The sequence below is a fragment of the Sparus aurata genome, chromosome 3, assembly GCF_900880675.1.
Source record: "Sparus aurata chromosome 3, fSpaAur1.1, whole genome shotgun sequence".
Classification (NCBI taxonomy): domain Eukaryota; kingdom Metazoa; phylum Chordata; class Actinopteri; order Spariformes; family Sparidae; genus Sparus; species Sparus aurata.
This window is the reverse complement of record NC_044189.1, coordinates 17,270,295-17,285,406: the sequence shown is the minus strand read 5'-3', so window position 1 is coordinate 17,285,406 and position 15,112 is coordinate 17,270,295. Positions and strand designations below refer to the sequence as shown.

Here is a 15,112-nt window from a genome sequence, read left to right as displayed (position 1 = left end):
AGACTGCCAGTTCTGCCACCCAGCGTTGTTCAGTAGCGCCCAATTTAGCTGTGGTCAGATGGCTGAGGGGATTGTTGTCTGTCCAGACCACACACTTATGCCCCAGCAAATACTCACGAAACTTTTGAGTCATTGCCCACTTCATGCCTAAGAACTCAAGCTTCATAGAGCTGTAATTCTTCTCAGCAGGGTGGAGGCTCCGGCTGGCGTAAGCAATGGGTCGGACCTGGCCATCCTGCTCCTGGGAAAGGACTGCCCCCAGACCTTCATGGCTGGCATCCACCTCTAAAATAAAAGGCAGTTTGAAGTTAGCATAGGCAAGCACGGGTGATGACACCAACCTTTCTTTGAGCTCTCTGAAACTGTCTTCACATCGGGAGGTCCAGGCATCCATCAGAGCAATCCCCTTTCCTCGACGGTTCTTCTTCCCAACCAGTTCAGCGACCACCTTGTGGAGAGGAGCAGCCAGCTTGGCGAAACCCTGGACAAAACGTCTGTAGTAACTGGCAAACCCAAGAAAAGACCTAAGGTCTGCAACAGTTTCTGGGGTGGCCCAGTCAGCCACCGCAGCAATCTTCCTGGGGTCTGTGGAGACACCTGAGGCAGCAACTACATGCCCCAAATACTGCACCTGCTGCCGGAGGAAGTTGCATTTCTCGAGCTTGACCTTTAATCCTTCCTTCTGGAACCGCCCAAGAACCAAATCCAGGCGACTGAGGTGTTCATCTACTGAGGAGGAAAAGACAATGACATCATCCAGATAGAGCAACAGGGACTGGCAGTGTTGGTCTCCGAACATTCGCTCCATCAGTCGTTGAAACGTGCTGGGTGCATTACACAGACCAAATGGCATCCTCTGAAACTCAAAAAGGCCAAAAGGGGTGCAAAAGGCAGTCTTCACTTTATCCTGCTCAGTGACTGGAACCTGATGGTAGCCACTAGCCAAATCTATAGTGGAGAACCACTGTGCTCCTGAAAGGGCGTCCAGTGACTCTTCAATCCGTGGGAGGGGGAAGGCATCTTTTCGTGTTTTGCCATTCAACAGTCTGTAGTCTACACACAATCTCAAGGTGCCATCCTTTTTCCTCACCAGGACAATGGGGGAGGCATAGGGGCTACAACTTTCCCTTATGACCTGACTATCCAACAACTGACGTATGTGGGCCCTAACTTCATCATAGTCAGAGGGGGGAATACGCCTGTACCTCTGCCTAATGGGAACACTGTCAAGCAGGGGGATGTCATGCGTCACCAGATTAGTGCAACCAAGGTCCAGGTCAGAAGCTGCAAACACAGTCTCATGTTCAAGAAGCATGGACCTAACCTTTCCCTGATCGGCCTCCGAAAGTGTCGATAAATCTATTGACTCAATGTGCTGTCTAACTGAGCTGGCTTGGGCTTCTTGGGCTGAAACCATAGCTATGACCCCACCCACATTTTGCTTTACAGTGGAGACTCCCTCTGGCAAGCTAATGACCTGAGCCTGACTCAAAAGCCCTATGGGGTGGCGGGGGTATAACAGGACATCTACCTCTCCTACATTTACTACTGGCACATACACTGTGCCATTAGTGATGGTGACCATGGCTGGAGAGATGAGCACACACTCAGGGAGGGACTGACTGTCATCCAAGGGCTCAATCAAGGCAGCACCTGAGGACTCACTAAAATGAGAAGCACACGTAGCAGTCACCCACTTAACCGTACCCCCTGGTATAGTCACGGGACGCCTACCTCTCACCCGCACCAACCCTTTCGTGACTCGAGCTGCGTGAGCCTGGGTCTGTTGGCAGTGCTGTAGAGCCTGCTGCCATGATGGGGGAGCCTGCTGCACAAGCGGGAGATCAAAAAGTTCAGAGCCATGTTGACTAAACAACTGGTGGTAGCACTCCCTTATCACATTCATGCCCAAAACACCAGGAAAGTTTGAGGGTGGTGCTTGGCCTGGGGGATCTTTGACGACTAGAATACCTCGCTGTGGTACAACCTTACCAAGCACAGTAACATCCAGCTCCACATAGCCTACATAGGGAATTTCAAGGCCGTTAGCAGCACGCAATTGAAGCCAGCAGCATGACTTTGGAGCATTTTGAAAATGCTGCGTGAAGAAACTTTCAAAAATGGTCGTAACCATAGACCCTGTGTCTAGAAGGAGGCTAGTAGGTACACCTCCAAGGCTAACTCTTACCCTGGGGCAGGGGGCTACTAGATTAAGGGCCATAGTCTTAGTATCTAACTTTTGTGCATCTGAGCCTGCATCCTCCCCTCCTGATGGTTGGCTCTTCACATCAGGGGGGAGAAGTTTCCCACATCCTGAGCCACTGAGGTTGCTGAGGTGGGATGTGGGGGCCTGGGCTGCTGGGCTACTTGGGAAACAACACGTTGGCTATGGCACTCTCGAGCATAGTGACCTGGTTTATGACAACGCCTACATATAACAGAGTCTAGATGTTTGTGATTAACAGGATGTCTGGAAGATGCTTGTAATGCCATAAGGCCCTGGGTCAACTGGTTAAGCTGCTCTTGTTGCTTTTGTAGCATCTGTTTCAACTCCATCATCTCCAAATTACTTGAACTAGGTGGTCTGCTCTCAGACACCTGCATGGAGCTAAAAGAGGGGACTGAAAAACTCCTACCCCGAGGCTCATCAGGTCTGCCCTCCCGCTCCCAGCGTATGGCCTCTGCTCTTACATCTAAGAGGGTGTAATCTGGGTGCTGACGCACGACTCGCTTTAATTCCCGTCGAAGATCAGTGTCAAACACATGCTCTACAAACTGGTCTCTAAGCAGAGTGGGGGAGACACGCATTCCTCTAGGGGCACAACGGTCAACTTTCTCAACAAGGCAACACAAGGCATGGGAAAACTCTTGGAGTGACTCTCCATCTAGCTGCCTTCTTGAAAAGAAACTCTGCTGCAGAGACACATAAGATTTAGGGCAGCCATACAGATCTTGGAGGATAGCAAAGATTCGCTCTGGGTCCTCCCTCTCTGCCTTAGGCCGGTATCTAATTTCATCTTTAGCCTCACCCTCTAGATGGTCATATATGAAATAAGCTTGATCAATTGGTCTTAACTGTCTCGCCCTTAAGGTCGCCCTCATCTCCTCATTCCAGTCCTCTACTGGGATACCAGACGTTCCCCTAAAGGTAGGACATTTTTCGCTCCCTAGGTATATAAAACAACCGTTCAATAGGGAGGGGGTTATTGGAAACAGAGTTTTGTGAATCAGTGGGACGACCTGGGTCGGAGTCCGAAGGGAGAGAGTCGGCTGCTAATTGCTCCTGCAATAGCTGCTCCTTTTCAGCCCGCAGCTGCTGGACGAGGTCCCTCAGTTCCTGCAGCTCAGTGGCCATGGCCAGGATAAAAAAGAGTCAGGGTACACAGTCACTTTGAGCACTCAAACTTGATTGGGAAGACCCACAGGGAGGCAGCAACAGGCAGGTCCCTCGATGTGCACACTGCTGTTTTGCTTTGAACTAAAAAAAAATATATATATATATATATAATAAATCAAAAACTAAGTTGGTGTAACTCAAGAGGCAGAAGAGAGAGGGAAAGTAAACAAAAACCGAAAAAAAAAACAAAACACAAAACCCTTGTCTCAAAATCCACCAAAACAGTCACTGTATCCTGCCAACAACGCCAGAATGAGGGGAGAAGCCGGCACCACGCTGGACCAGGACAGCAGACACACACGCCGACACCGTCAGAGATGAGGGGAGAAGCCGACACCAAAACACGTCGACACCGTCAGAGATGAGGGGAGAAGCCGGCACCACGGTCGACACCGTCAGAGATGAGGGGAGAAGCCGGCACCAAACTGGACAGGGACCGCAGACTCACACACGTCGACACCGTCAGAGATGAGGGGAGAAGCCGGCACCACGCTGGACAAGGACCGCAGACGCACGCTGACACAGTCACGGACCAAGGAGGAAAAGAGAGGGAGAGCATCGACATGCCACAGCTTATGTATGATGCACAGCTGGTCAATTAAGACCCGGAAGTAAAGTATGGCTATGGGCGAGGGACATTTTACCCAACGGCTGCCATCTACCTGCTACACACAGAATAGCTCTGTTTAGGCTACCGCCTTGTTTTTTTCCCTCTCGGAAGTAACATAGCTTAAAGTTAGCCAACATGTAAAGCGAACATGTGCAAGAAGAATCTATTCATTCCCAACTAGATTAGGCACATAGAAATGAGGCACCAGTATTTCCCTATTTAACAGATTATTAAAGGCTTACGATCCCTGTCCATCTAATCAAAAATGAATCAGAATTTAGCCCGATCTGATCAGTTTCTACACATTTGTTGGTTTTACGAAGCATTTTTAATTATTAATTGTACAATCGGGTCCATGTAAACACAGCTAATGACAATGCTAACATGATATAAAAAAGTTATAATGCTTATCATGTTAACCATCTTAGTTTTATTGTGATAGCACACTAACATTTGCTCATCTGCACCAAACACAAAGACAAATGGGAATGTCATAAGTCAGACAGTAAACAATGGCAACTGAGATGGAGCGGGTGTTTTTGGAGATGGAGCTCGTGGATAATGAACAATAAATGCTGTAAACTTTAAAAATGGCGGTGTTGTTATACTGTTGACCGGAAAAGCAACTGCAGGAAATGACGTTCTGAGCGGACCAATCACAGTCCTTGGCGTCGACGTGACGCGTAGTCAGGATTTTTTGGAGGCGCACGTCAGGCTGCGGCGTAGGGTCCGCGTAGGGGTCTGCGTCGATGACGTAGCTACGCCGTCGCCGCGACGCAGAAGCATAAATCAGGCTTAAGTGTTGGTCAATGGAAGTGAAAATGGCTCTAGATGATCTAAATAATCACCAGCAGATCATCCTGACAGAGATTTAAATGTACATACCAGGGTGGGAATTTCATGGCGGCCACGGCAGTTGCCCCGCACTTTGACCTTGATGCCCCGTGAAAAAGAAATCATAGTACGGCCACAGTGGCCTTTGTGCCCCTGGCCCGGTCAGCGTAGTGTTCTTGCCTTGAATTACAGTCACCTGAATGCACAGTAGTCACACAGTAACTTTCTCATCACGATGATCTCACGTGAAAACCTCTCAAACAAGCAGCAGCATCTCAAAACGGAAGAACAAAACTTACAGCAGAGCAAGCGAGCTCGGCCGGTTTTGATATGATACGTAACTGACTTATGTGGTAGGATTTAGTCTGGTAAAGTTGGAAATATATTCACAGATTCAAACCTCCCAGATCCATATCTCATAAGCGAGAAAAACACAAACGACGAATCTTAACTACCATAGTAATAAGGTAGACAACGAGCTATAACCGTATTTTCATCAGAACGAGCGCTACTTCGGGATGGACATCAACACAGCCGTCTGTGAGACGAGGGCGCAGGGACTGTCTACAAAGTGCAACACCGAAAAGAGATTCTATAAAAACTATTGAATAATTTAACTATTATTCAGTGTAGTGTCACCAAAATCACTCCACACATCAGTGGTCTCCTGCTGGTTATTCTACAATTTTTTGTTTGGAAAAAATGTGCTTTGCCATGATTTTGGGGAATGTCTATTGGGAGAAATATTCAATAACTTCAGTAATATTCAGTGTAGTGTCACTAAAATCACCTAAGCACAACCCTACTAAAAAAACGGTTTTCTAATGTAACATTAACTTGAAATTGGTATTAAAAAATGTTTTAATACATAATCCATGTCTTATTATAAATTAGGATGTTATGGTATCAATCTGAAAGGTTAATCATCGAATTTTACTCAATGGCCTTTGTGCCCTGTCATGTGGCCTTTGTGCCCCTAAAAAAAAAAAAAGTGAAGGCCAAATGGCCTTGCCCCTAAAATGACAAAATTCCCACCCTGGTGCATACCCAACTTCAAGGTGATCCATTCCATACCCATACCTGTCAAGTTTTGGATTTGAAAATAAGGGAAATTTTCTGGCGCCCGCCGCGAGCAGTCCCACCACCCCAACCAAGCTCCAGTATCCCTTACATTTTAAGACAGGTGTACAAGAAAAGCTAAAATCACCACTTGTCAACCACTTATAAACTACAATTGGCTTTATGCACAGCTGCACTACTTCCTGAACTTCAGCCAGCTCCTTTGTTTCCTGTCTGCCATTATTGGACAAACTGATTAATCCAGGTGTGCCTGACCTCAGTAGTCACAACAACAATAATCAGACACACCTGGATTAATCAGTTTGTCCAAGTTCAGGAAGTAGTGCAGCTGTTCAGGAAGTAGCGCAGCTGTGCATAAAGCCAAAGATAGGCCTACCTTTGTTGACATTGACATGCTGTGAACATTCATCATAGCCTAAATGAAAACACAAAAGGGTATATATGAAGAGCAATTATTTAAAGGCTTATTTGCATATTTTCTGTTCATTTAACATTGCTTGTCTTTACATTTACAATTTATTTTCATTTCACATTCTTTTCATTTCATATTGCTTTACTTTTACAATTTTTCTTTTCATTTCACATAACTTTTCTTTACTCTTTTAGTGACTTGTACACATTTGTTGCAGACTTTGTCCATCATCCATCTCTTTTTTTTCTCGCGTTATCATTCATCATCTGACGTCACACACTAACCTCGCAACAACTGCCACCTACAATACCTGTAGTAGGCTACTGCAGGTGGCAGTTATTGCGAGGCTAGTGACAGAGCTCAGATTGGGAATGTTTTTTTGTTTTTTTTTACTCCGCCCGGGCCTGGGGTATAATTATTTTTTAATAACGCAGGTTAAAATACGGGAGATTTACGGGAAAATACTAATACGGGAGGACGGCGGGAAAGAAGGGTAAAATACGGGACTTTCCCGGCCAAAACGGGATACTTGACAGGTATGCCCATACCACATGTCAGCGTCATGGGGACACAAGACAAGTCAGGGGGTTTTTGTCATTTGGATTCATCCTCTGGGAACCAGGAATCTCTGAACATAATTTTGTGCCAATCCTTTTATATCCATTGAAAGTTTATAAGAGGTCTCAAGTTCTGCTATTACCAATGATGCTATTAGCTCAATCCTGATAAGAATGACGTTTTGTTAGCCAGAGCCTCTCAGCACATACAGCGTGACCTTGTTGTCGTGTTCATATACCATGAAATAAAGTTACTGTGATATGTGTGTGTGTGTGTCCTCCATCTCAACCCTCAGATCAATGCAGCCTAATATGTGAATGTGAAGCGTGAGCTGGATGAATTGGAAATAGCAGCGTATCGTGTACTTGTTCTCGCTCTCGCCCTGCCAGCAGGCCTTCGTTTCTCCAATGGAGCCCATCACATGTGAAGGAGGATATGTAGACGCTTCCATTCCACTGACATCCAGGTCAACTTAATCAACCCGCCTTCCATTTGCACAGCATGATCCCGCTGAGACGGGTGAGAAGGTCGCGCAGCATTTACACACACTGGAGCTCTTCTTCCTGTGGGGGCAACTCCGCGAAATCTACGATATCTTTGAATCGGTAAGCAGCAGCAGCAGCAGCACCGGCGTACTGGATTTAAAAAGCTTAAGTTCACTCGTGTCCCTGCTGGGTTCTGTGAACAATTACAGCCATCACAAGGTTATCAGTTGTCCTCCAAAGTCACATAGAAAATCTGTGACTTAAAAATGTGATGTTAAAAATGTTTGTTTGCTTTCTTGCCGGGAGTTACTAGATCAATACCACTAGCATAGTGTTGCATATAGACCAAACAGGGAAACGCTAAAACAAGCTTTGCCCAAAATGTAAAAAGAAAATGTGTCTACTGTAAACTATAAAGCTGGCCAAATAGTTTCCATGTGTGTCTTGCTACCATACAGCCATGAGAGTGGTATTAATCTTCCCCCCAGCTCTTGGCAGACAGCGAATAAGCTTGGTCTTTTGTCCAAAATGGTGAATATTGCACTTCAAAGTGGCACAAACTGCTGCTGGTTCAGTCTACAGCAGGCGGGGAGCTAACGGTCGTCTACTGCAAATCAAAATACCAAAACTATCTCATTAAGATTTCTGCTCGTCAATGCCTTTATATGTTTATGAAGACTATTTCAATGCTCTTGAATATTCAATTGTTCACAAAGCTGTGAGCGCCACCATCATGGGCCCATCCATCTTCATTGTATTATGGCAAAGACCGAAAACTCAGGGACTGATTTCTAAAACTTGGGTAGTACCACTTTGTAACAATGCGTCCTTTATACGAGTTGCAATGGATTCAGTGATTGTGGATGCTTTGTGCAAAGTCATGAGCCATAGGAGCAGCTTCCTCCAGGTTCATCCTCCAGCAACACGGTTGTAATTTTAGCTCTAACATAACATCAACCCTCCAACCAGCAAAACATTTGAATGTTTCATGTTTGTTTTCGTGTAGCCTATCACCATGTTTGGCTACATACAGCACAAGACAATGTGTGTTGTCTTTGGATAGTGTCGAGTTAATTCAGTTTCTGTTACTTACAGACAGATGACAGTAGAGGATTCGGTCTGCCGGTCTCAGCTCCACAGCTCCACAGCTTCTCCGTGAGAACCGAGCACATTTTCTTTCTGTCCAGTATCCAAACACTAAATATTTGAAAGTTAGGATACCAGTCAACAGGACACTTGCACACATATAAATGACACTCGACCGCAGATGCAAACACGCGATGACACACACTCACACACACACTCATCCCCTCCGTCCTGTTTGCCACTGGGTTCCTCCTGATGGTTCAATTATTCATCAACCTCAACATACGAGGCTTTTCATTACACATTTATTTTTCCCTTTGCGGTGCCACTGTAAGGGCAGCAGGCAGCCGGCACGCTGTGTGTGCGCCTTTTTGGCGTGCCAATTAACTGCCCGACTGTCGACTGGTCAGTGTATCAATTTAAAAAATTAATGATGGTTGATTCCATTCAGCATCATCACTTTCAGGGTCCTGATGCTGTGCATGCCGGCTCGCCGTCACACTGTCATGCCCTACTGGTGCACTTACTAGTCTGGATGTCTTCCACTAAAAAGTCTGTTGCAAATCTTCAGTTTTTTTATATTCAACTCACTCTTTGGACAAAATATTACTATATTGTTAGCAAAACTAGCTAGTATCAAACATGAATACTTCTACAGAGCTGTCTTTATATTCGTTGGATAGGTGAAAAACCAAGGTCAAGCTCACGTTTGTTGTAGAACAAGTCCACTTGCCAGTGTCAAGCCAGCTAGCTAACGACTCATTTTACATTATCCACCATAACAAGGACAAAGAGTCTGTTGATGAACAAAAAGACAACACACGGATGCCATTTTAAATTAGAGGCGTGCTAATATTAGCATGTTAATTTCAGGTACATCATTCTAAGTGGAGGATCTGAGTAAAAGTTTGTAATATTCTGTAGTCCGGACATCAGTCTCTCTTTATCAGTTAGCTAACTGGTGCTAAAAGAACATTGTGGGGGACATGGATTCATAACAGAACTGGATAGTAAGCACACAGATGGTGGCTATCAAGTCCAATGAGTAGTCCTCGCCTGGCGGATATGACAATTTTATTTTATTTCTTTTTATTACTTCCTGGTCATGAGGCCCACTGACTATGTGCAGTAGTTTTTCTCCAAGTGGCCCTGCCAGCATGTTCCCCCTTGGTCAGAAGACTTTACGTTGTGATGACGTCATGTTAAATCTTTTCCTCGGCTCCAGGAAGTTTTAATAAAATATTGATAATAGAGTCATAACTGACCTCGTTTGCAAAAAAAAAAAAACGAGGTCAGACAGCGTCCTGTCAACAGTTTCACGGACTCTTTTCCAATGGCGGTCTATGGAAAAAATGCGTTTTTTGGCCACTGGGTAAAAATTAGAAGCGAGGCGAATGCAAACATACGGTACTTTACAGTACAAATACTTGAGTGCAGATGAAACAAACACTGCGTTATTTTCAGTCTCACTTTATTTAACGATGATGTGAAAAGTAAAGGCTGTCCATAACATTCAGACAATAAAAGAAGAATGTTATTCAAATCATCCCCCCCCATAACAACTAATGGCTCCAAAAATGTTCAGGTGTTCCAAGTGTGATACTTATTTTATACAACTTTTTCATATCTATACCTCATCTGTACATAACATAGTTACAGATACTGTAAATAAAAAAAAAAAGACTTCCATGTATCCTTGTGGCGCATTTGTGAAATATCTCCTATGTAAAAATGAGAATGTACGTAAAGATCTTTTACATATACATATATATAGTTCTCTATTCTTTCTGTAATAAGAAAACAAGTTATTGCCCCTCTTGAACATGTTGCATTTAACATAGGTTTTGTTTACCATTTTTAAACTCTTAATTAAACTTAACTCCATGTGATACCACAGATCAAACCGACAAAACAGTAACAGTATGGACCTGTGTGTTTTTTTTTCACTAAATATATACGTCATATTGTTATATTTTTGGACATGTATGTTTTCGTGTTCTCCAGAAACCCTGATGACGACACATACAAAGATATAATTATATACGTATATGTCACTTGGATCTTCAAACTGAAAAGGTAAAAAGACCTGTGGCAAATACAAACCATCAGCATGACGTTGTTTATTACAGGAAATTATGAGCCCTTGACCTACCACGATTGCATTTGAACAATTTTTCATCATCCATGTTGAAATGATTCATAATAAAAGAAAAAAAAAAATCAGGGCACATTTAAAAAAACAGAACCATACCTGATGATCTGCATTTGGCATTTTTGATGGACTAACAAAAAAGTCATTTTGCAATTTGGTAAATGCCAGGAGTGATTTATTAGGATTGATCGTTTGCTACTACTTTCACTTTATTGCCCTCAGTGAATAACTGCTAAACCAGTAGCATAGTCCATATGATGATGTTGAGTTTGTCCACTGAGAATCTTGGCATTGACATGTGTGAGCTGATCAACAGGCTAAAATCAAATCAAATCCATGTTGTGTGTGGACACGAACTGGAAAACCAAATTGTCGGTGAGAGGATGAAACGACAGTGGGTTTTGTCACGACAGTTGCAAAAACAGAGGTAACTCTGTGAATTATACATTTCATTTCATGCCGTCTTGAGAAAGCCAAATACCAAATATTCCATACATGGACACCATCATCAGGGTATCAGCAAATTGTACACAATCACATATAATGTAATATATAAAATGTGCAGTTGGTTTTTCTTCTCCTGAAGGAAGAACCAACCCTTGGGTAATGTCTCTCACTCACTTGTCAAGTGACCATGATTCTCTGGTTGGCAAAGGTGCGGGAGAAGCCATGACTCCTTGGAGGCCTGTGCTCGGGGTTTCCCTGCTCCTGTGCTCAGCAGGGGCTGGAAGGGGAGGAGCTCTCGCAGGAAGTCACCCTGATATGTCCGATAGCAGGTGGATCCCTGCTAGCTTGCCTCCCACTCCATTTTTGTACTCCTCGACCTGCCTTTCGACTGAAGACTGACTGACAGTATTTATGATCAGATGCCGGTTGGGGAGGACATCCACTCCGGCTGAAGTGGAGCTTTCACCAAGTCCTCCCACACTGTCCCATGCATTGAGGCATTGAATTTAAATAAATCTATGACACGTCATACAATTTACAGATGTGTGGCCAATGTTGTTGTTTGCTGGGTCAGCGCCATTTTTACCCTATGTATGTACTGTGGATCCTGCAGGCTACAGTATAAGACAACAGGCACAGCGCTCAACAGACGCCTTAAAAACTAAAAACCAAGACACCAATGGTGAAACGTATGCTGAGAACAAACTCACTTCTCACTCCACAGAAAGTCCTTTTTAAGTCCGGAGTCCCTGTTCGCTTTTCCCCTGCATGAGGACAGTTTTTACAAAAAAACACGACGACACTGTGTCGATGACCATTTTTGCTCAGTGCAGCCTTCTTGGGCCGAGTTCAACGGCACTGAATTTCCATAGCAACTGAGGTATGTTAACTGTTGCTAAGTGTGAAGTGATCTGACACTCAATATGAAAGAAAGCCCTGTGTCTGTGCTTTATGCTCTATCACTGTGATCAGCAGTGGTGTCGTCACCATCTTGGAACTGAAAGCTACAGCCGGTTGGGGCTTTTTACACGATGCTCCCACGTGTTCAAAGTCGTTTACTACCTCTCGTGGAAATTCAGGTCAACCATTTGATCCAAACTAGTTGTTGAACTGGTAGACCTACATCCTTTCCAGCATCACTTCTTGAGTTTTATTTCTTCCGAAAAAGTTGTTTGATTTCAGAGTCTTGTGCCCTTTCGCCATTGACGTGAACCCCGTCACCCTTGCCTGTGCTGGTTAGCTGTGAGGGCTAGATCAGGTGGACATCATAACAGTCTGTGGAGACCACTCTGTGGGGATCAATATGACCAGGCCCGTCACTAATGCCTCGTCTGAAAAGCACCTGCATTGATAAGGTGCTCTCTTTAAGCGTACGTCTGAATGTGTGCATTTCTTGGCATATAACACACACGAATAACAACTGTGGAACACTCTTGTGGTGTTTTTTTTTAGCTCTATATTCTAACATATGCAGCCTTGGAGACCTGTTTAAAGGCATAGCGTCAATATTCTGTATAACATGCTTTCTGAGAACATATTAAGCAAGTTGTAAAGTATGAAAGGCCTATGCAAAGTCTGATGTGAAATCTCTAATGAGACTGGTGGTGCAAATTTAGCAAAGTGGATAGAAGAAACATGTGCATCTTGCTCCAAGTTAAAGGAAAGGGCCCCTGGTGCCTCACAAGCTTTGATGTATCTTACTTTGCTGCCCATAAGCTAATTCATCAACAGTTACACACATCACTCCGCATCTCTTTCATACATGTCTAATTCTTTGTAGGGAGCCATGTTTGATAAGCTTTCCATTTGAATTTTTTCCGATAACCTGCCTCTGTTGTAGCTCCACGCTTAGACTCCCTTTAATTGTCCATTCACAGCATATACAAAGCTTACAGTACATCAAAGTCAGAAATGATTATATTTACATGTCTCCACATGAATGGTAACAGGTTGGATTATTTCCTTTGTTGGGTATTTGTTGGGTAAATTCCATGTCTCCACACAGGTGTCCAGTCACTGAAGCAGTGAAATACTCAAGTTAGATGACGAGCTCACACCTAGCAGCGAGCACATACGTACAACAGATAAGGAACAGAGACAGACAACCCCCTCTGAAGCAGATAAGGCTACACGTCAGGTCAGGGCTGGTCCACTGCTCTCCTGCTATTGTGGTGTCAGTGTGTTTGTGCATGTGTGTGTAGTTTGTGTATGCTTGTGTGTATGCCTAGGCAAGGGGAGCAGATGAACAAGGGGACATTGCTGTGAATCATGGGAGTTTGTAAGGGTCATCCAGTGCCCACTCTGTGTCCTCCCACCCCTTCCTGACTGAGGGTTTCAGTTCTCAAGAGAGGCCAGGGTGAAGAGGATCGAAGAGTGAAAACTCGGCCCTCCCCCTCCCTCTCTTCTCCCCCTGTCCTCCTTGTTCTGAGACAAAATACGCACATACGCTGATGATATCAGTCTATTTGTTGTAGAAAATAAGAACCATATGTGTCTCCTCTGCAAAGAGCCAGGTGGGGGAGTGAATGGAGCTCACAGGCCAGAGACCATTACCCGGTAGGAGGGGGGCATGTGTCTGTGCCGTGGGCTGGACCCGGGGCTGCCGTTGGGGCTGGTGCAGCTGGCATCAACCCCTCCTATGGAGGGTAAGTAGGCATGGTGCAGGATGGGCAGCTGCAAGGACAGTCGACGTTGTATGCTGCAGAAAGAGAAGGAAAGTTACAATGTAAGAGGCAGAGAGGGGAAGTGCATCTATTCAAGTGCTGTAGGTAATTACAATTTTGAGGTATTTCACATGTGTATTCGTATTTCTTTGTGAGGTTTTCTTTTAGTCCACATTTCTGGAAGTTTTAGTTACCAGTCACTCCTCAGATTATGATTTACCTCCCCTATTGCCAGAAAATATATATTGTTTCAATGATTTTGCGATTATATGCAATAAAAAAAAAAATAAATAGTGGGAATTATTTTTTAAAAATGTTTTTGTATCAGCTATTATAATCATAATGATATGACATTTGTTGGAGTCAACGAACAAACATTTTTGTCTTACATCTGGAGGACAAGATGTGTAGGCCAGGACATCTCTGCAGCACTCCAGTGCTTCATTACAATGCACTTTTTAGCTTTATCAAAAAATGTCAGCCTCCGTCATATGGATAGTGCACCTGGCTATACTGTGATTTTGATAATATTCCATTCATTCAATTCCATATAAATTGTGCTGCTCTCATATTTTTTTTAATGTCCGTGCCAGCATTTTTCCATAGAACAAAAGAAAAACATCTCAATACTTTGGCCTAATTACACAGTTTTATTCATTATGAAAACAAATTAAAGAGTAAATTGACACCACTATGCTGAGTTTTTGTTTGTGTGTTTTTAAGGTTGCCATCCCCATTTATAAGTTGCTTTAATTTTAGCATGGTTATTGCTAATTGCTATTGCTAAAAGTATAGCGAGGGTAAGGAAACCTAATATGTTGGTGAAATAAAGACTGTGCAGATGCAAAAAAAAAAAAAGAAAAAGAAAGAATAAATCCAAACTGCATCAATTGTCTAGCAACATAAAACTAAAAAACTATTGTACCAATATGAATGTAACTACTTGGTATATTGGGTTGGATTCTTTATTTAATACATGAGCTAAAATCATAGAAGATTATGTTTTTCTATAATTGAAAATGATAATAGCAGTACACAATAAAACATTACATAAGGTCTGAACACTCTCCTTCAGTATATTCTATACTGACAAATACACAAGGGAAAGACACAAGGAACAATGGTGGGATTCTACACCACATGCAGAGGACCTGCAGTTAACAAAGACTCTCAGAATCATGGTTGGTTGCTAGTTAAATGGAATACTTTCATAATCACATACACATGCAGTGATTAAACTGGACAGAGACATACTGCAGATCATACAAGCCCTCAGCAATTCTTCTAATTGTTGCTCCTGTATTCTTCAGCACCCACATTCCCTTCTCCACTTCTCCTTACTAAAGCCTTAATCCACCGTGCCTCCCAGCTTCTGGGATCATCTGACA

The 15,112-nt window shown here is 43.7% G+C and overlaps 1 protein-coding gene across 1 annotated transcript in view; it reads right to left on the bottom strand.

Moving 5' to 3' along the window:
- Nucleotides 1-9,916: 9,916 nt before the first annotated feature.
- Nucleotides 9,917-15,112, bottom strand: part of gabbr2 (gamma-aminobutyric acid (GABA) B receptor, 2) — a 194,996-nt gene continuing 189,800 nt past the window's right edge. Inside the window, exon 19 of the mRNA XM_030412068.1 lies at nucleotides 9,917-13,759. Coding sequence (XP_030267928.1) covers nucleotides 13,594-13,759 — 166 coding nt within the window. The 3' untranslated portion in view covers nucleotides 9,917-13,593. The remainder of the gene's footprint in view (nucleotides 13,760-15,112) is intronic.